General features: G+C 40.7%; 2 protein-coding genes across 2 annotated transcripts; one reads left to right on the plus strand and one right to left on the minus strand.

Moving 5' to 3' along the window:
• Nucleotides 1-70: 70 nt before the first annotated feature.
• tbl3 (transducin beta like 3) lies at nt 71-14764 on the plus strand. The gene is made up of 23 exons (XM_023423281.2): nt 71-231; nt 359-410; nt 673-768; nt 1517-1564; nt 1686-1827; nt 1915-1999; nt 2285-2455; nt 2626-2701; nt 2837-2933; nt 3024-3256; nt 3783-3924; nt 4662-4720; nt 4946-5052; nt 5209-5344; nt 7153-7392; nt 7947-8017; nt 8927-9083; nt 9666-9724; nt 10612-10715; nt 11896-11967; nt 12388-12546; nt 13440-13533; nt 13942-14764. The coding sequence occupies exons 1-23, from the start codon at nt 200-202 to the stop codon at nt 14318-14320; spliced, it is 2811 nt and encodes a 936-aa protein (XP_023279049.1). The 5' UTR covers nt 71-199; the 3' UTR covers nt 14321-14764.
• Nucleotides 14765-14905: 141 nt separating this feature from the next.
• noxo1a (NADPH oxidase organizer 1a) lies at nt 14906-19011 on the minus strand. Its single transcript, XM_023423282.2, has 8 exons — nt 18853-19011; nt 18680-18760; nt 18501-18573; nt 18213-18396; nt 17296-17480; nt 17088-17207; nt 16861-16978; nt 14906-16485 (listed from the first exon to the last, which is right to left on the minus strand). The coding sequence occupies exons 1-8, from the start codon at nt 18916-18918 to the stop codon at nt 15735-15737; spliced, it is 1578 nt and encodes a 525-aa protein (XP_023279050.1). The 5' UTR covers nt 18919-19011; the 3' UTR covers nt 14906-15734.
• Nucleotides 19012-20852: the final 1841 nt, after the last annotated feature.

Consider the following 20852-nt stretch of genomic DNA (forward strand, 5'->3'; position numbering starts at 1 on the left):
TTTCAGCGTTACCAGCAGTAAACCGTTCTGGCCAATCACAGCTCCATGCGCTCAGATGACGTACAATGTGTGCGACTCCGGCTATCAACATGCGGGATGGATGTGTTGACTGTATCCAACGTGTGAAGTGAGAAATGTCAGTTTAATCACTCAGGCTGCCAAATATTTATATATTTCGGGGGCATTTTTCGTGATCAAGATGGCAAACACCAACCTTCAGTTCAAAACAAAGTAAGTGTTTTTGTCACATGACACGTCCAGGCTGCAAACATTGCAGGCTGGCTAATACAAGCTAAGCTAAAGTTTCACTTGTAGTTGCCGCAGCTTACAGTCATATATTTCTGTTATTTCATTACAGTTACACTGTTTCCAGCAAGATTGAACCGTTTTACAAAGGCGGGAAAGTGCAGGTGAGTGGTCCGCTTTGAGCGGAAAGCGTCTGTATTGCTGCACATCAGTCAATCTTAGTCTTAAAGGTGATATAACGTGGCTCTGCCGTAAAGGTTGGGGGAATTGTGTGTAACAGATTAAAACAAGAATGGCCCAAAGCGAAATAGCAGAGCTCCAAAAACAGACTTTTCCACAGAAAACTTGCAGCTGTCATCACAAGCTGATTTTGATAGTTTGGTCTTATGACTGCACCTTTAACCCCTCCGTCTGTTTGTTTTTCAGATCAGCAAAGATGAGAAACACATCTTTTGCACGTGTGGCTCTCATGTCAATGTTTTGGAGATCAGCACCGGGAAGATTGTCCACAGTGTTGAGCATGTGAGTCCACAGTGGGTGGTTACATTTGAAGACTGGAGTCGTACATCATTGATACTTACAGCAGAGCCTATTAGTATCTCAAAGACCACTTTCATGGGGGTGGAGGGGAGCAAATCATGCACAACAGAATATGGTTGCAAATTTAAAAAAAAAAATTAAAAAATAAAGCCAAATTATGGTTTAGGGGTGATTTGAAAGTGAAAGCTTATTTTATTTGCAGCTTATTTATGCTTTATTGAATGCAATGTAAAGTTTTTTGCATTTATGATAAATTAGACATTTATAGTATTGGTTTGTCGGTAATAGGATCCAAGATTTACACAATTTATTGATTCGTCGATTGACAAATGATTAATCTGACTGTTTTTTAAGTAATTGATTATCTGTCAAACACTTTCTGGTTCCAGCTTTTCAAATGTAAGGAATATTTGCTCTGCTTTGTTGTATCACTGTAAATTTAATGTTTTAGTGTTGAAGATGTCTACTTTGACTCTGGGAACCGGGAAGGTTTTTGACATTAAGGTTAAACAACAGATTAGTAAATTAAACATCCACAGATTAATAATAAAAGTAATTATTAGTTGCAGCCTTAAATACGATGTCACCCACTTACTTTACATCAGGCACTAGAATGGACATAAATCCTGAATTTTATCATCCCCTCTCTTATAATGTCAGTGATTTGTAAATTTGTACCTTTGATTATCCTGAGATCTTTCCATTTTGTCTATTCATGTTGTAACTGCAGGATGATCAAGAGGACATCACATCTTTCGCACTTAGCTGTGATGATGAGGTAAATCAAACACCTCAGCCATGTGTCCTTACTTCAGTGTGAATTTGCTGTGGGTTCTAATATCAGCCTGTAAAAGAGTATTTAAAATGTGTATATGTCTCTGCTCTGTGTCCCACCACAGCTGCTGGTAACAGCCAGCAGGGCTCTGCTGCTGAAGCAGTGGGACTGGAGACAAGCTCAGTGTACTCGGTCATGGAGGGCCATTCACACTGTGCCTGTAGCCAGTATGACCTTTGACTCCACGTCTACGCTTCTAGCCACAGGTCAGCTGACCACGGACTAGTAGTCAGTTACACCTGCTACATAGACATCTTACAGTTTACTGAGTTTCTCCTCTTGTTGTCCCGCAGGTGGCTGTGACGGCACCATAAAGATTTGGGATGTGGTGAAGCAGTACTGCACTCATAACCTGAAAGGGTCGTCTGGTGTTGTGCAGTAAGTCCAGATACCTGAAACTGCATGGAGCTTATTTCTTCAAATTTTTTTGACTGCAGAAGTTGCTGCTCGGTTTTAAAAGTTTTACAGTTAGTCAGGGGATAAGGTTAGTGAGTCGCTCCTGTACAGTCAGCCTAACTGATGTGGGGGGAAAAAAATCAAAGAATGACATAATCAGTTTGGTTGAATTAAACATAATTAAAAATTTATTTTTTTAATTTATATTCAGTTTTATGAAGTTAGACATTTCAGTTTTAAGTGGACTAACTTTGTGTATCTTTGCAGCCTGGTCCAGTTCCACCCAGACATCAGCCGGCTGCAGCTCTTTTCCTCCTCTCTGGACTGCGGCATTCGGCTGTGGGACCTACGTTCCAGTCAGTGTGTGTGTGTGCTGCAGAGCCACTACAGCGCTGTCACCTCCCTCTGCTTCAGTGCTGATGGTGGCACCATGGTCAGGTATTGTACTCTATATACTCTATATCTACCCCCCAAAAATGGACGCAATATCCCTGTTATCATAAGTCAAACTCAGGACATTTAAAAAAAAAAAAAAAATGGCTTCTGTAGCTGTGTGTTTTAAAGCTGGTTTGCTCATTGTGTGTAATTGTGCTGATCTTTATTTGTAGTTCTGGCAGAGACAAGATCTGTACAGTGTGGGACGTGAATACTCGAAAAGCCAAGAGGACTGTACCTGTCTATGAGGTGACACTGAAATTGAAAGATATTGGCTGCTAACACACAAAATCTTTTTTTTTTGTATTCCTTGTGGGGAAAATGCTGCAGCTGTGACTCTGAACTCCATTTGTTCATTGCTGTGTTTGTTGTCTCGGTCTCCAGGCTGTGGAGGGCGTTGTGCTGCTGCCTGAGAATAAAGATTTCTCTCAGATCGGAGTAAAGAGCAAAGACTTGCATTTCATCACAGCTGGCAGCAAAGGTTCGATTTTTTATTTTCCCTGTTCTGAAAATCTAAAGCATGTTTTTGTGCTTTGTTGAACTCACCTCTCCTCCCTTTCCTTCTCTGTAGGTGTGTTGAGAGTGTGGGAGGCCAGCACGGCGCGCTGTGTCTACACCCAGACCCTCCCCTCCACTCTCATCCCTGTTCACGGGGAGGAGGAGGAGGAGGAGGAGGAGAAGGACGATGACCCCCGCAGTCTAACGTACCTGCTTCACCTGCCCAACTCGTCCAGACTGGCCACAGTCACTGCAGAACACAACATACTGCTCTACCAGCTGCCTGGCCTCACCACACAGCAGCAGGTGGGTAATGGGCACACACCTGAGTGCAATATTTAGATCCAGAACTAATATTTATTCATTATTTAGAAGTTAAATGTCAGTATCAACCTGCCAGTACATTATTAAATCATTTATTTACATGATTTTAAATATAAAGGATAATATAAATTATTGTCATTACATATATCTACATCTTTGCTGTTGCCTTTGCTGCCAAATAGCAGGTTATTTAACCAGCTTGTAGTTTGTTTGTTATAGAGACATTTTAAATTGAACATCAAAGAGAATGACATATGTTGAGTGTCTTTTACAAGGTTAACTGAAGAGAAAATTTCTTTTGGTCTTTTGGTTCTCTGTGTTATGTAGGCTGAACTAAGTTGGCACTCATATCACCCACTGATAATATATATATTTAGATATTTTAATTCCTTGCACATTATTATGGGCAATTTGTGTAATGTCAAACTGGGGGGCCCCAGACATTGAGGCCAGGTTTCAGTGACACAGATGCAGAATTAATGGATTCTCTGTCTCCACTCTCCTCCAGTTTGTGGGTTACAGCGACGAGGTGCTCGATGTGAAGTTTCTGGGTAAAGGCGACAGTCACATCATAGTGGCCACCAACAGCTGCCAGCTGAAGGTGTATGAGCTGCTCACCAACAGCTGCCAGATCCTCTACGGACACACAGGTCAGTCACCAGCAGGGGGCAGCATGTGTTCGTGTAGATCTACAGATGAGACTTCCAGTATTTCATTTATTCACAAGAGAGCGCAAAGCTTCTGTGATACTGCCATTTGTTCATAGATGTGTATAGCAAAGAAAGACTCTAAGACTCCATTTTTTCACTGTAATTACTGTTAATGTAGGTGAAACATTCTTTAGTCACTTCTAAGTCGCTTTCGATAAAAGCATCTGCCCAAATGAGTGAATGTAAATGCATGTAAATGTATTTTTGCAATGTTTACTGTAGCTTCTCAAAGCTGCAGTCATTTTTTCACTGAATGGAAAAACCTGGGTGACTGGAAATGAATGGCTTACTATAATTAGACTCGTGTTAAGGCAAAGGTTATTTAGAACAGTGTCACAGATAAAAACCTGCTTTGCTTCGAGGCTGGTTGACTAAGGCTAGATCTAGTCTTATGGAATAATAATGAAAGTGAATGTGCTTCACACTTAATAACCGACAAAGGAAAATAAAGGTAATGATGAACAAAGAAACTTGTAATCATTTTAATGATATTAGAATGTTATAATCTTTAATAAACACAGCTGTCAAAAGCAAAAAGACCAGAGGGGAACCAGAATCTGAGACAGTCAGGTTGTCTCAGCTTTGTGCTGTTAAAAGGTGACTTGATGAGCAGGTCAGATATCTATCGTCTGTTGTGATTCTTATCTCTTCTACTTGTATCTGCTCATCTTCCACAGATACTGTCCTCTCACTGGATGTGTTCAAAAAAGGCTCTCTCTTTGCAAGCTGTGCGAAGGTGAGCACACATGCAGCAACACTGCAGACAAGGAGCAGAATAAAAAAAGAAAGAAACAATAATTCCACACATAATCGACTCAAACCCACAAGTGTCAACAAAGCCACATGAAGCTTTTCTATAAATAGAGGCTCATTAAACCACATTTATGGTGTGTGTGTGTGTGTGTGTGTGTGTGTGTGTGTGTGTGTGTGTGTGTGTGTGTGTGTGTGTGTGTGTTTTCAGGACAGGTCAGTGCGTGTGTGGGAGATGGACAGTGACAGCGGTCTGGTGCGATGTGTGGCCCAAGGCTCAAGCCATGCTAATGCTGTGGGCTCCATCAGCTGCTCCAGGTAACACTCCACATTCCTGGAGCCAGTGTTTTCTTATTACATTTATGAACACTGATTAAGAATTAGTTGGTAGATGTTCAAAGAAGTTAAGAACTCAGTGATTCTTTGTGAACGTGCGTGACAGTAATGATCTTCCATTTTTGTCTCCGTGTCTAGAATGAAAGCATCTTTCATAGTGTCTGGCAGTCAGGACTGTACAGTGAAGGTGTGGGATCTGCCAGCAGACATGTCTACAGCAGGGACAGGCATGTGTCAGCTGACTTCCCGTGCCACAGAGAAGGCACATGACAAGGTACAGGACAAAAACTTATAGTCCAGGAAGAAACCGCAGCTATTTGTAGCTGGCAGCATACCCAAAGAAAGACATTGTTTGCTGGAGATCACCAGCTTCATCCAGTGCATAGGACGAATTACATAACAGTTCATAGCGTTTATCAAATACCATCTGACAATGGCCTCTGTCCAGATTTGAGCTTGGAAAATCAAGGCTGTTCCACAAAAGCAACCTTTGCATGATCTCATCAGAGAAACAGTTGTTTTACTTTCAGCTTCAAACAAAGCTAAATCAAATACCTGAGATGTCAAATAATAAGTGCAGAAAACAAAAGTTCAGGGTATGTCTGCATTTTTTTGCCAGGCTTCACCTGTTTAAAAGTAGACAAATGCTGTTTGTGAATAAGAAAGTATTTCCTCTTCAAATTCATACACGAAAGGCTTTTGTGTGTACATTCAGAAAGTCTTTTTTAAATGGTGACGGAAACAAAGAAAACACAGTCGTTATTTAACTGTTTTATTGTTAAATCTCTGAAAGCCCTTCTCAGTAGTTTCTAAAATCTTGGTTAAATCATGACTTTTTTGAAACCTGTCAGCAGAGAAAACAGTTTACACTTCACCAAAGTTCGACAAGATAATGTTGCATTTTAGTGTAAACAGGGGAAACTGAGCTTTTGCTGTTAACCTTTTACTCTGAATGTAACATGTGGTGTAATTTCACTTTTGGTCACTTCCAGCTTTTTGTTGTTGCTTACTACATATGTACTAAGTATATTCACCTGGCTGGTTACACATCACAGGTGTTTTGATTGCTGTGTCTTCATGTTGTTAAACACTGCACGAGTTTAGGATATAGTGTTGAATGAGGGTCTTTATGCAGCTGTTCAGATAATATTAGCAGCTTAGTCACTGTGTTCTTCTGAGGTGATAGAGCGGATCATCCGTTCAAATCTGTGACAATGGTTTATTCTTTCAATAATCTTTCTGTCTGCTGAAAGTACAAGGCATCAAATCACTTCTATATAACTTTGTTTCTTCAGAGTTTTCTGCTTCTTGCATTAAGAAAGCCAACAGTAATATGGTTACTTAAATGCATGTGCACACAGTTGTTCTTGGAATTGTAGTGGAAATAGTAGTAGAATTACAGACAAGCTGAGGGAAAAAATGGTTCACGAAAAAATAAATGGTAACAAATATCTTACATCATCAAAAAATGTTACTTTTAAAAAGCCACTTAATGTGCATATATTAATAATAAACATAAGAAATAGCTTTATATTTTATTGGATTCTTCAGGCCTTGCAGAGAAACATTTTTAATGAGGATACACCCTCTCTCACACACACAGATGAGTCAGTCTCTCGCCATCTCTTTAGTTTCATGAAAGGTGACTCTTCTCATAAGGAAGTGCATGAAAACTCAATTGCTCACCAGGACAACTGTCAACAAGATGCTGGGGAGTCAGATTTTTGCACAATTTCCTGCTTTTCCTGCTGCACCGTCACACCCCTGACTCAAGCCCTAACATATGGTGCATGATTGTATGTCCATAATCAGCGCCTGCTTACTTAACTTTTCTTTTGTTTTCATGTAAAACATTCTTTACGAATATATCTACAGAGAGTGTGAGATGTTAATCAACTATAGAGGCAGCGTAATGACAGGAATTTAAATAATTCAAAAAATGTGATTTTACATCCTCCTTTTTCTGTCCTATCACCATGTCACCTCATTTGTTTGTTTGTTTTTACCTGAATTTCCTCCTTCATCTCACCAACTTTGTGAAAAGTTATTCCTCATGTCCCTTCTCCTTTGTCATTTCTCCAGGATATAAACAGTGTTGCGGTGTCGCCCAATGACAAGCTGCTGGCCTCGGGATCCCAGGACCGGACCGCCAAGCTGTGGTCGCTGGCAGGGGAGGGGAACCTGGGCCTGCTGGGGGTGTTTCGCGGCCACCGCCGCGGCGTCTGGGCCGTGTGCTTCTCTCCCGTCGACCAGGTGCTGGCCACATCCTCTGCAGATGGCACCACCAAGCTCTGGAGCCTGCAAGACTTCAGCTGCCTCAAGGTGGGCCACTATGTCACAGAGTGTTGTTTCTTACAGGAACTGAAGACTGACCGGATACAACAGATGTGTGTACAGAAAGCTTGTTTCTTTATTAGTGTGCTATTTTTTTGAAAGGCTGTATTTCACACTTACATGCTTATTGGACATGTTATCATAACTTTATTTATTTGTACAGCACATAAAATTGTTAAAATTAATGTTAAAATAATGGACAAAATTATCACAGAGATGTAACAGATAGAATATGTTACAGATAAAGCAATTAAGCAAAAGTCATGTGGTAAAAGTAAGTTTTAAAACGTTATGACACGATATCTCTCACTTTAGCTGGGGATATTTCTGTCTTTGTTAGATCCAAATAATTGTTATGCCATGATGGCAATCATCTGAAACATGACAGCAGGAGTGTTTAAGGTTCATTATATTCCGCCTCTTCTCGTAACTGACTGTAATTGTTGAGCTTTTTCATTTTATTTCAGAGATTTTTTTGATTCTGAAATAGAAATTAAGTGCTTGTGTTTTATTCATTTATTTTTCCTCTTGGATCTCTTCAGACATTTGAGGGGCACGACGCGTCAGTCTTGAAGGTCATCTTTGTGAGCCGAGGCACTCAGCTGCTCACCAGGTAACCAACTACCTCTTGTGTAAAGATGACTCAATTATTGTAAAACTTTTACCTGCATAGATTTAAAAAATGTTAGAATTTATGAATTACCTTCATATAAAGTGCAGTAAACAGAAGAAACCTAAATCAAATCAGTATTTCATATCACCGCCAAGAACATAAGGCAAGATATAAATAGAATTATGTTAAATAAAAATATTTCTACATATACATTTGAAAATGCTCATAATCATCATAAGGCTGGCTCGATCCGCTTTACCATTCACCTGACACATAAACAGTAACATACTACATACTAATTGTATAAAGTACATATTATATACTTACTTATCTTTAAAGTCTGCTATTGTTTGCATTTAGTATACAAGAAATCCACGTTACTGTTTTATACTAACAGGAAATGAAAACTTAAGGTACAACAAAAATCATTTTTGTTCATGGAGCTTTTTCACCACCTTCCGCTTTGAGCTGTAATTTTTTCCAGCTATGAGTAGCTCGTCCAATTACTCTTTGCATTGTGGGAGAATAGTGTGAATCTTCTACAAATCAGTGTCTTTGATTCTGCACGATGTCTAGTTTGAGCAATGGGCTTCGTTATCGATTAGTATTTAAATAGTCAAATGCCAAAGATATGAAATCTTCACATTTGAGAGGCGAGAACCAGAGAACGTTGTTTGATTAAAGAACTTTTTTGATTTCCAAATGACAAGAACCAAAATACTTAAAGAGATAAATAATATAATAAAATAAAATATAATATAATATGTATAATTAAATACTAAATATACAGGATACAAAATACAAAACGTAGCAGCAGATGACTTGTGTTGCACATGGTGGATTGTCAACTTCAACGATTATTTAATTTTCAGCTGCAACTCAACGCCTCTTATCATTTTCTATCTGTAGTGGCTCAGACGGTTTAGTAAAGCTGTGGACCATAAAGACCAATGAGTGTGTGAAGACGCTGGACGCCCACCAGGACAAAGTGTGGGGTCTCCACGCCAGCCGCAAAGACGACAAGATGGTGACCGGGTCAGCGGACTCTAACATCACTGTGTGGGTGGTAAGTCGGATTTGACAGATCGTCACCTGCTGAACAGAGCAGTTGAAGAGAGGATTAAGATGGACTGATTTAACAATCAAACCTAATAATAATTAATAATTAGTTAATAGTAATGATTACTATATTAAGGAAGTGACAGAGTTTGTCTTATCTTGCTATTAGTGTTACTGTTTGTTTATCTAACTCTAAACCTGGCAGGATGCCCAACTGCTCTTTTTAAATAGTTGCATGCCGTTCTCAGTCCTTCTCAAGATGTCCTACACTTAAGAATGTTTCTTCTCTATCATGTTACTATTTCATGGTGCTTTAATAAGTTTCATTTCTATTTCTATTTTTTATTTCTGTTTAATCCTATTCTCATTGCAGATTGAATAGTGCTTGTTTTAGTATCATTTCTGTATTTTCATATGAACTTTTTAATATATATATATATATTTTGCATTTTTATCTGTTTTTAAATTCAAGAGTCTACTCCTTTATTGGTATGATCTTTGCTTTATATAAGATTGATGTATATTTACTTTATCCCCTGCAGGGATCAACACATTAACACAAAAGATTTTGTCCTCTGCCCATCTCTAGGATGTGACTGAGGTGGAGCTGGCGGAGGAGCAGGCCAAACAGGAGGATCAGATACTCAAGTAAGTTACACATTACATTATCTTTCAGATATGTAAAATCCATCCTCCATCCCTCCCATCTGTTCCATCAAACTGAAGCGGTGGACAAACAGTCTTGTCGTCTTTCTGTTGGAGGTCAGAGGTCGTGGAGGAGTCGCTCAGTCCCAGACTAAACCCCTTGGTCTACTTTTCGTCCTCCTGTCTGTCTGTCGCCTGATCAGTAAATAGAGGCTGTGTTAGGCTAAGGTGGACCTCGCTGGGTCACAGGTCAGGGCTGGCAGAGATCAGGGCTGTATGAGAGTGCCGCAGTGTTTTCTGATAAGCGTGGGACTTTCAGGTCTCAGACAATTGATTACATGTCTTTGATTTGTGAATGTGTTTTTTGTTCACTGGTGTGTTTATACATGCTGGTAACAAATGGATTATTACCAGGTAGCACCACAGACAGAAAAGACAAATGATGTGTGCACATGATAATGTAATAGGCAAAGGATTTCTGCAAAACGACCTTCAGATTTCTTGTTAGTGAGGTAACATCATCTCAAAGTTTGTTTCTTTTGTTTTCACCTTTTCTAAAAAATAAAAAGTACAACCAATACTTTTATGACATTAACTTCCTTCAATAACCATTAACTCTGACTTTCAACCATCTGGTGTATTTGTTTTTAGGGTTAAGCTAATGGGCATGTCTATTGTGTGTAACGTCAAGCTGCGAACCACTGACATAGTCAAACAAAAATGTGTGTACATTTGACTTGGTGCATTTTGTGGGAAAGTTGTAGACAGTTAATGTGAATTCATGTGTAAACCATCATTGAGAAATTTCTCTCTCTCTCCCCCCCCCCCCTTTTTTTTTTTTTCAAAATGTTGGCTGCCTGTGTATGACCGTGTGTTTATTGTGTCTGAAGGAAGCAAGAGTTGTCCAACCTGCTCCATGAGAAGAAGTATCTTAAGGCCCTGGGTCTGGCCATATCACTGGACCAGCCTCACACTGTGCTCACTGTGATCAAAGGTATTTTTTTATCCTATCAGTCTTCAGTCAATCAGTATTTCACTGTCTCTAACCTGACTGATTGTGTGCTTATACAGCGCTTTCAATTCAAAATATATTTTCGAGTATTTCTTAACACCTCGTGCAGGCTATACATCTCTGTCCTTTGTCTTTTCAGCTGTTGTTATCTTGACAGGGGGTGTCATCTCTTACTGCTCACTTTAGGAGTTCAGTCATTCGAGCACTCATACATACACACCACACCACCTGATACTGCACTGTCATGCTCCATGGGCTCCAAAAGCAACTACTGCCCTTGTCACAAGAGGAAAAATAATCTGTTTTCAAAACAATTGAGCGCAGTGACATTTTGTTAATCTCATGCAGAAGGATATAGCTGTCATATCCTTCTGTGCTTTGGGAGCACAATTACAGGTCAAAAGAAAACAAAGAGGGTTCTGGGACAAATCACAGATGGTTTATAATGTTTGTACTGTTGTGAACTTTTTGTTTGTACTTACATTAAAGCCGACATGGTGCTACTGCAAAGTAAAAGTTGTTTTATAGTAGCCAACAGAACATCTTACTATAGTCTTTAAATTAAACGTCCCAATATTATTTCAGATTCTCTCATCTGCAGAACTTATTCAAGAATGGAAATGATCTCTCTTCAGTGAGTAGGTCATAGGTGTAAGGCCTCGTTCAAGTGCAGTATTACAGGCGGTGGATCAGCATGCACGTCACGTGTGTCAAATAAAAGGCAGATGCATTGTAGGTTTGGCAGTATTATGCAAAGTTATATTGATCACGCCTAGTAAATGCTTACTCTGACAAGAGAATAGATTTAACCAAACCCAGGTTTGCCCAGAACAATTTCAAAGCAGAGAATCTGGTTATGTGTTGATATTAGTTTCCACACGACTACGATTTTGTTAGACATAAAATACACATAGTGTCTTCATAAATGATTTAACCCCACTGTGGTACTGCAGTAGTGCAGTAGACGTTAACGTTTGGAGAGATGTTTACATTGAAAGGGAGGTGTTTCAGTGGCCCCTGATATGATGAGACTTATAAACTTAAGAATTAGTGAAATGATGATGTTCATGTGAGGACAACTTGTTCAGTTGCTGCAACAAACGTAGCATAAACAAATGGACAATGTCATGTTGGCTGACGTGTTGGTCTCTGTTGCTCTTAGCGATCCGTCAGGGGGAGGACAGCCGCGAGTTGTTGGAGAAGACACTGCTGAAACTTCGACTGGATCAGAAAGGTAACAGGTCGCCGATGTCCTTAAACCGTTTTAATCATCACACGCAACAACAGGAAAAATAAGGTGAAAATGTGCAGGCTGTCTGAACTCTGTTGTGAGGTGTTGGACTGAGCTGAAACCCAATACATTTGAAAGTGTAATCCTCAGGCTCTCTGTTGGTGTTGTTTGCTGCCATATTATTTTCATTTCCAGCGCACAATGAATCTTTGGATAGGTTGGGCCATTTGAAGGAGCCTTCGAAATGGGACTGGTCTTCAAATAAAAGGATGTGGAGTAGGGACACAGTTAAAAAGCCATAAAAAGACTGTCAGCAGAGAAAGTAATAAAGCCTGTCTCTCTCTTTTTTTTTTTTTTTTTTTTTCCCTTCATCTGTGGCTGCTGCCCAACTCTCTACCCTGTAATGGCTTCACTCCCACTCAGAGTCACTCCTGCGCTACTGTGTGGTGTGGAACACCAATGCCAGAAACTGTCTAGATGCCCAGGCTGTCCTCCAGGTGCTCCTCACACACCTGCCACCTGAGGAGCTGCTGCAGTACCAGGGCGCCCGAACACACCTGGAGGGGCTCATCCCATATACAGGTCAGTGAAGGGTGTGTGTGTGTGTCTGTGTGTCTGTGTGTCTGTGTGTGTCTGTCTGTCTGTCTGTCTGTCTAAGTCAGACAAAAAGCGTTGGGTAGAGGAGACAATGAAGTGTATTTATCGAGCTTTAATCTCGGTCATATGCCCAAATTATTGTAAAATACCCACATTGCAGATCTGTATATGAAAACAAACCTCCAACAAATCTCCCAGCCTTAGACATTGAATGATTCAGTATAGCGAAATAGAAACATACACAAAATACACTTGATATACAGAATAACTGGGATTGCCACTGGGTCCAAGGGCTTAATGAGAACGACACCATTAGAATAGTTAACATAAGGAAACTTGAACAAGTGCCATAGAAGCAGTATAAGTGAACTGTGAAACCTGGTTTAATGGTGACGTAATGGAGACAAACAGGTTTTAAGATATCTTTTACATGTGTTACTGCAATTAGAGACTCTCCTACAAAGAAAATGAGGAATAATCTCTGGGGCCTTAGGTTTGATTTTTACCTCTGTTTCAAAGATAGGTGTGTCTCATGTTGTGGGCACACATTCTTTTGCATATGAGTGCATACCCATGTTCCACAGGGTGACTTAACATGACTCACATTTGACTTAAACCTGGTAAACTGGAGAAACAGGACATTTAAATGTCATCACTAGAACTGGTTTAATTACTGAAGAGTGTCTCCTTTCCTCTTTTTTTCTGTGGGGCAGTGTTAACATAAACATGATAGTTATCGTTTTGCATAGGCAAAGTGGATGGAAAAATGACCTTATTGTGAAGACATATACCATAGTTTCCTGTTACCCTTCACATTACTTCCTGGTCATGAATCTGATTTTGACTGAAATGACTGATTCCTCTTCGATCTCCCACAGAGAGACACATGCAGAGGATTGGACATTTGCTGCAGGCGTCCATGTTCCTGAACTACATGTGGCAGAAGATGAGAGTGGCCGGAGCACCGTCCAGGTGAGAGTCTCAGACTATTTATTCAAGCTCTCAGGTCACAGACTGGAACTCATGAACTCATCTAAGACCCTGCTCTGTCGTTTCTTCTGTGTAACAAAAGACATTGTCTCACAATCCGTCAGTCAAACATGCCGGAAGATGAAGAGGTTGTGTTGTTTGCTACTGAGCAGCATTCTCAGCCTTGAATGAGGCATGCTGCCACATTTTTCCTTTTCTGAATGATGCTTTGAAATGACAGACTTCAAGTGATGCATGGAAACGGTTACCATGGTTTCTTTTGTCATAATTCACAACATATCTCTGGAGCATAACTTTACAGTATCAATGTAGTTACATGATAGATGCTGTTTGAAGAAAACTGCTGTTTTGCAGTCTCTGAGTCTAATCCATGTTGTTGTATCTGTCTAGCATGGGCCAAGATGAAGAAATGGACACCACTCCATTGGCACAGAGCCAACCTTTCCTGATGATTGACAAGGAGAAAGGAAAGGGCAGTGGTGAGGAGAGGCAAGATGCTGGGGATGACAGCGATAGCGGACAAGATGAAGATCCAAATTGTCCTGTTGAGGAGGAGGAGGACGATGAGGTCAGCGTCACCAAGAAAGCCTCCATATGCGGCGGGAGGATAGCAAACGGAGCGAGCACCAAAACAAATGGCAACCACCACTCTGAAAGTGAGGAGAGTTCAGAGGACGAAGATGTGGAAGAAGATAAGAACGAGCAAACTAAAATGGTGAAATGTCTCCCAGTTTCTTCTGCCCCTCAGTGCCAGACATTTGCCAGCTGACATGGATCACCAAGCTAAGCACAGATGACTCACTCCTGAAGAAAAAAAAAACAAAAAACTCAGGAGGTCCTCCTATCTCGGATCTTTAGCTGGAACGACACACTGAATGTGTGGCAGTGCAGGAAGAGACAGGTGTGGAATGATGATAATACAGACAACAGGCCTCTCTTTCCTGAGTTCTTCAGACAAAACGGACAGAAGGGAGAAAAAGATATGGAAGGAGAGATTGAAGGAAGGAGGTAAAAACAGCCAGGCAGGTTTGAGCTAGGGTTATCATCACAGCAAATACCAGCTCCCATTGTCTGCTTATGTAATGTTGCATAGTCCTGATCTACCAGCTCAACAAAACACAGAAGGCTGGTTATATTACCGTGCATTTTCTTTTTTTTTATGTCACGACTACAAATGTTTATAAAATAAAAATGTGTTCCTTGTGATTTAAAATGAGTTGTAGTTTGTGTTACAACATGGAGTTTTTAAGTTGCACAAGCAGCAGTCTATAAAGTTTGATACATCAGTCATTCACATGCTGATTGACTGCCTTAAAAAAACAAAACAAGAATTTGTGAAAATGTTCAAGCTGAGTGCTTTTGACCTTTTTTATTTCTTCATATTTTTGCAAAGTTAAGGTGGGGCACATGAAGCTTAATCTTATCAATCCATGCTTATATTTGTACAAAGCTTCTCAGTAATAAAGGAATATGCCCACAATTTTTATCTAATATAATATTGGGTGTGTATTCAGTGTTAATCACACACATTCCATTCTTCAAGTGGAGATTTCTGTAAACATGCTTTAACGGGAAAACAGAACTGATATGTCATACAAACATTTACTTTTTCTGCAGTTACAGGAACAAATCGATCACTCTGTGCACTCGGCACAGTGAAAATGCATATAAGGCACAACATAAGGTTTCCAGTATGGAAAATAAATCATTCAAAACAGATAGTAAAGAGGTGAGTTATGCATGTTTAGTGTATCTTGATTAATCATCATGTTTATACATTAAAGCTGATTTAAATGTAGCTGATTTTGTTGTAAACATGCACATTATACATAGCAGACAACATTAACAAAACTGAGAAGTTATTTTTTCTATTCAGAAAATATTCTATTCAAGGGGTATTGACACAACTTAATTTCTATCGCATATTCCCACAGTGCTATCAAGGCAAATAATGCATTTAGTTTTCTGATCAGTCTTAAGGATTTAATCAAGTGAAACTAAGAATAGTTTAAGCTTAGATTTACCCATTCATATTTACATAGGGAGCAGGTCCTCTGCCATCTTCTAGCCCAGAATGGACAAAGGGGCCACCATAGGTTCTCCTCACAGCTAGACACCATTAAATCCTACACACTGGTGTTTAAATTATAAAAATAAAACCGACGTTGGTGTCAACAGAAACTTCATCGGCTCAGTATCTCGGTCGGTGTGGGTGACGCACCGCCTCTGGCTGCGTTCTTGCGGGTGACAGTGCTGCAGCGGGTGAGGATCTCCTGAGCTTGCGGCCTGGGCGGCACCTTTGGTGTTGTGGGCCCCTTGTAGAGGTTGGGATCAGAGACGCTGGGGATCATTTTCCCCTCCAAGCCACTTGTTGGGCTGAGGCGGTTGCTTGCCACGGGCTGAGGCGTACGGCTGAGGCGTAGCTGTTCATCGTTGGCGCTGTGGCTCAGGTTGAGGGATGAGCTCGCCGAGGACATGAGGTCATCGCTGAAGCTGAAGTTGCTGCTGCTGCTGCTCACAAAGCTTCCCATGCTGTCTGACCTCAGGCTCTTGCCATGTTCCTCCTCTCCTTCCATCTCCACCATGATGGTGGGTGGAGAACTGTGCTGTGCAGTGGCAGGTGTGGATGCAACGCTGGTAGCAGGGGCGCTGGGTGCAGGCTGAGCAGGAAGTTGCTCAGACAGGGTGTTAAGAGAGTGCGCCCTCTGCTTGCTGTCTGGTTGGAGCGGGCGGGGTGAGGACGACCTTAAAGGCGGAAGTTGCAGCAGGTTCCCTTGAGAGCGGCTGAGCTGGTGGGACTGATCCAGCGTGGAGGAGGGGACTGGGAGCTGGTTGGAGGTACGACGATCTTGATTGTGGACTGCCATGCGGATATGAGGGTAGTTGTAGGGCTGCAGGTACATGGTGGGGATGTAACCTTCTTTACCATTATATCTGTTGAGAGAAGAAAAAAAAGAAAAAAAAAGAATGCAGGGTTGAAAATCTGGATTTTTGGATTTACGTCAAGATACCGGCTCTTAATTACAGGCTGCAGTGCTTCATGAACTTCAGGAATGTACGGCCAACATGAGCACAAACACTGGTATTTTGTTGATGATTGATCTTGTTTACACTGTCTGTCTGAAGGATCCTGAGTCTGACAGATGCCTTTTCCCTTTACCTCATTGAAGATGTTTAACATACTGCCATTTCTGTCAGTGTCTTGTTTCATGAGCACGTATTCATCACCCTGTCCTATTCATCTTTTTGACAGTCACGGAAGTCTCTGTGGCACCTTTCTCTCGGCAAAGTCGAGGATGAAACAAATACCTGATGAGCCACCAGCCGTTGTCGGACTTCTGCAGGACCTCCACCACTGCACCGATGTTCACGGTTATCTCATCATCTTTGGTGGCCTTGTAGCTCTTGATCGCAGTGCACAGTGTTCCTGAGAAAGGAAATTACTTTAACACATAATGTTTAGCTGATTGACATGAACCTACTAAGGTAATGAGGTGTTGATTGGATTAGGTCAGGAATTGCATGTATGCATGTACCTCCTTCAGTAGTCCCTTCTATGTCATCTTCATCCTCATTGTCATCCTCATATAGCTTCTCCAAATAGGGGGCAGGGAACCAGGCCATCTTTTTGTCTTCGTTCTCCACAAGCCACCACCCTGAACCAACACAAACGCACATTAAACTCATCCCAGAGTGTATTTGTGGGGCCTGTTACACGACCCGGATTGAAGGTTGTTTGCTCACCTGCTTTGTCCTTGATAAGTACGTCCACTTTTTCATCCAATGCCACTTTGAACGCTTTGTTCTTGGTGTCTTTGGTCTCGTACGGGGCCACACATCTGTACGTCTCTGTGACAAACGGCTGGGTCACGTTGCCGCCTTGTACTGCGTTCTCCCTGATTTCATCATCTGATGGCATGATCATGATGCTGAGGATGAGAGCTGCAGGTTAGTTTGGAGGTAAACACACCAGATTGTGTGCATGAATTTTTTTTTCCTTTTCTGCTGTGCAGTCACAAGGGTGCACATTTAGTGGTGTCAGGATACCATCAGCGCTGGTTCCTGGTCTACTCTGTTGTATTTCAAAGGCTGTTGGCATTGATACTAGTTCTGCCATCCAGGTCCACATGGCTGCAGGACTACTTTACCATAACTTCAGATCTGAACATGTATTTTCATGTATTCAGTGTATTTGTATTTATCTACAAGTCCTCTTGTCCACATATTGTTTGTTGTGCACTTTTCAATTCTTGCACATTTATCTGCCGATACCTATATTAATAATGTATTTAAGACTTTCACTGTTATGTATAACACTACAATTCTTTATCATGTCATAATTTATTTTTCTTTCTTTCCTTCTTTCTTTCTTTCTTTCTTTCTTCTCAAAGGCCACTGCAGTTAAAAGCAGCTCATCTGACTATATATAATATATACTTAAATTAGATTTAGAACAAATACACTGTAAATATACAGTATATAATGTTAACTATAAATAATGTCAGGTTAATTTTTATTAAAGTCTCTATTACTTTTTACTTATTCCGGCTTAATACCTCAGACTATTGGTGGATAAGGATGTGGAGGGTGTATGGGCCTGGAGAGCAAGAACTCATCTGGCATCCCTACACAAAACTGTTTAAAACAGATGTTCAGACTACCTGTTCTTCTTGAACTCCGGCTGCAGGTCCTGGTCTTTGGGGTGGAAGAACTGGATGAGGTCTGCAGACTGAGTGACCCGCTGGTCGCAGCTCAGGAGCTCGTTGCAATATTTCTGCAAGAACTTGAGGCGCACGAGCGATTTATTGGGACCCTTCCTTCGACCGCCCCGCTTCATCCCCCTCTCTAAAAGGAAACACGACACAAAGTCAAAGCCTGTCGTTGCACATTGTGATCCCCACACACACACACACGCACGCACACGCACACACACGCACACACACGCTTACCTCTAAATCTGGGGATGACTCTCTCTGATTTTCGCAGTTTACTTGTTGTCGGGAACGCTTTCTTCATTTGTTTCTATGAAGACCAATTTAAGTTAAACGTTACAGAAACAAGCAGCCACCTTCTCGTGTGCAACCCCTGATTTTATTTTATTTATTTTATTTTTGTGTTTTATACTCACGTGCAATTTCTTGAAATCCTGAAAAGTTCTGTAAACAACGACGTCACTCTGATCGGACCAAAGCACGGAGGTCATGTACATCTGGAGAAGGAAGATGCAGATTTGATCAGACTGCAGAAAAGCACAGATGTGTACTCGTCTTTGCATAAAGAAATAACTCCGCCTGCGCTTACTTTGCTCTTCTCCTTGTGCATCACTCCGATTAAACGGACACTGAGGGGATACCGCTGGGCCTCCATGACCAAACCCCGGAGACGTGACAAGGTGTTCTGAGTAGTCCAGTGGCGACACGAGCCTCGCAGCCTCGCTCAGGTGTGAGACTGGAGCGGTGGTGCTCTGCAGGTGCGTTTTTATTCCCTCCAGCGGCGCAGGTGTGGCTCAGCTGCGCAATCAGAGGTGGAGGAATCTCCTCGTCGATCTCAGGAAACTCCAGCGTTGCTCCAAAACTTATTAATGCTATTGGCAAATCACACGTAGGTCTTTGTTCTAAAATTAGAAAACACAGAAACCGCTTTAATGTTCACATAGCGTACTTTGCCAAAGGACATTTTCCGTGGCTGCTTCGCATTTTCCATTCACAAAGAATTTGAGTGGTGAGATTGATTGTGCAGGTTATTAGATTAGACAGGTTATACTTTTTTTTACTTCGTTTACTTCATTCTGCGTCGAGCGCATTTCTCACCAGTCTAGAAAAAAATCGTTACTGTTAATTTTGTGCTTTACACAATATGTAATATAATGTAATGTAAATCTATAAATCTATAATCTTTATATATATATATATATATATGTATATAATATTTTATTTCTATAATCTATATATATATTAGATAATAAGATGCTAGAAAATAAAGAAGAGTGAAACCAGGTGAAAGAGTTGTGGTCTTCTTGGAGGAGAAACTCACCTGAGTGCTTGGGAATAGATTTTTATGCCACACCACACTGATGTATGAGGGCTTTTTTTTTTTCCTTTTTGAAATTAAGTAAGTATTGCAGTTGGCAGACCCTGAACAAGCACAAGGTACATACAGTATAAAATAAGAATAGTTTTTTATTAAATTTATTATTTATTGTATTTTATTGTGAAGGATCATGTACAGAATTAAACATAAATGTTAACATTTGATGCACTGTACCAGAGACGTCTGAAAGCCAATTTTAGCAGTCAGCAATGTCCTGGCAGGTTACCACTAAAACTTCCACACAGTGATGAAACGACACTAACTAAACTAGAAAAACAAGAAAGAACACCAAACACTAATTAGTCACATTAATACATCTCTCTCTCTCTCTTTCTCTCTCACACACACACACATGCTGCAGAGTGTTGTGGCTGTGTCTGAGCCTGCAGTTGATAAGATAGGCTTAGGTTGAACTGTTTGCAGGCAGATACTATTGTAGCTGATGACAGGAAACTGAAATGGGGTGTGATGGCGCAGCTCCAAATCTACGTGCCTGGCTGTGTCTGTGTGTTTGTGGTGCTTGTTTGAACATTTTCCCTCTCTCCACTCCAGTCAAACTCTGACTAAATGGTTTCCCAAATTCTTTGTCAGCACCATGAGTATGTTAGATAGGGATATTTGAATACCAAGCAAAACACATTGAATATAGAACCACTGATTACAAAGGTCAGTATAGTTCTCAACAGGTTTTTCACAGGTTTGACTGGAAGAAGAACCAACTCTTTGTGTTGTCTCGTTAATCCACATAGCTACTAAACTGCTCTAATGCCCATCATTCTCAGCAGCCACTTAAAGTGCATCCAAACCAACACACACACGGATCTGGATAACTTCAACTTCCGCACAAGAAAGATTAATACCAGTTTGTGTTGTGAAATGCAAGAGTTTGGAAATACTGGACTTCACACTATTACTAATGAATTATCTGCAAATCATCTGCAATATTGGTATGTGTTGTATCTTTATTTGTTGTCCTTCATATTCTGACGTGTCATCCTGTATGTGCTCTGTATGTTCTGCACTGTATGAATGGAGTTTATGATGACAGTTTCACAGTGGAAGGGCTCGACTGCAGATGTTGACAACCGGCCTTTACCAACTTGATTTAATGTCTATTTAGCTTTCATTTTCTTTTTACACCTGCATTATTGTAATTTTACGTGTCCGCGTTGCCATGAAAGAAAGGGAAGAAATCAGAATTAGCATGATGA

Source organism: Seriola lalandi, unplaced genomic scaffold (assembly GCF_002814215.2).
Source record: "Seriola lalandi dorsalis isolate HSWRI2012SDOR001 ecotype SW California unplaced genomic scaffold, Sedor1 jcf7180002054690, whole genome shotgun sequence".
Taxonomy (NCBI): domain Eukaryota; kingdom Metazoa; phylum Chordata; class Actinopteri; order Carangiformes; family Carangidae; genus Seriola; species Seriola lalandi.

What these genes read in the sequence shown, in the direction of transcription:
- tbl3 (XM_023423281.2), top strand. Translation starts at nt 200, where the DNA reads ATGGCAAACACCAACCTTCAGTTCAAAACAAA. An exon ending in CAGGAGGATCAGATACTCAA is followed by an intron (nt 9,725 to 10,611) that starts GTAAGTTACACA and finishes TTGTGTCTGAAG; the next exon opens with GAAGCAAGAGTTGTCCAACC. An exon ending in GGGGCTCATCCCATATACAG is followed by an intron (nt 12,547 to 13,439) that starts GTCAGTGAAGGG and finishes GATCTCCCACAG; the next exon opens with AGAGACACATGCAGAGGATT.
- noxo1a (XM_023423282.2), bottom strand. Translation starts at nt 18,918, where the DNA reads ATGGAGGCCCAGCGGTATCCCCTCAGTGTCCGTTTAATCGGAGTGATG. An exon ending in CCGGAGTTCAAGAAGAACAG is followed by an intron (nt 17,481 to 18,212) that starts GTAGTCTGAACA and finishes TCTCATCCTCAG; the next exon opens with CATCATGATCATGCCATCAG. An exon ending in ACTTATCAAGGACAAAGCAG is followed by an intron (nt 17,208 to 17,295) that starts GTGAGCAAACAA and finishes GTGTTGGTTCAG; the next exon opens with GGTGGTGGCTTGTGGAGAAC.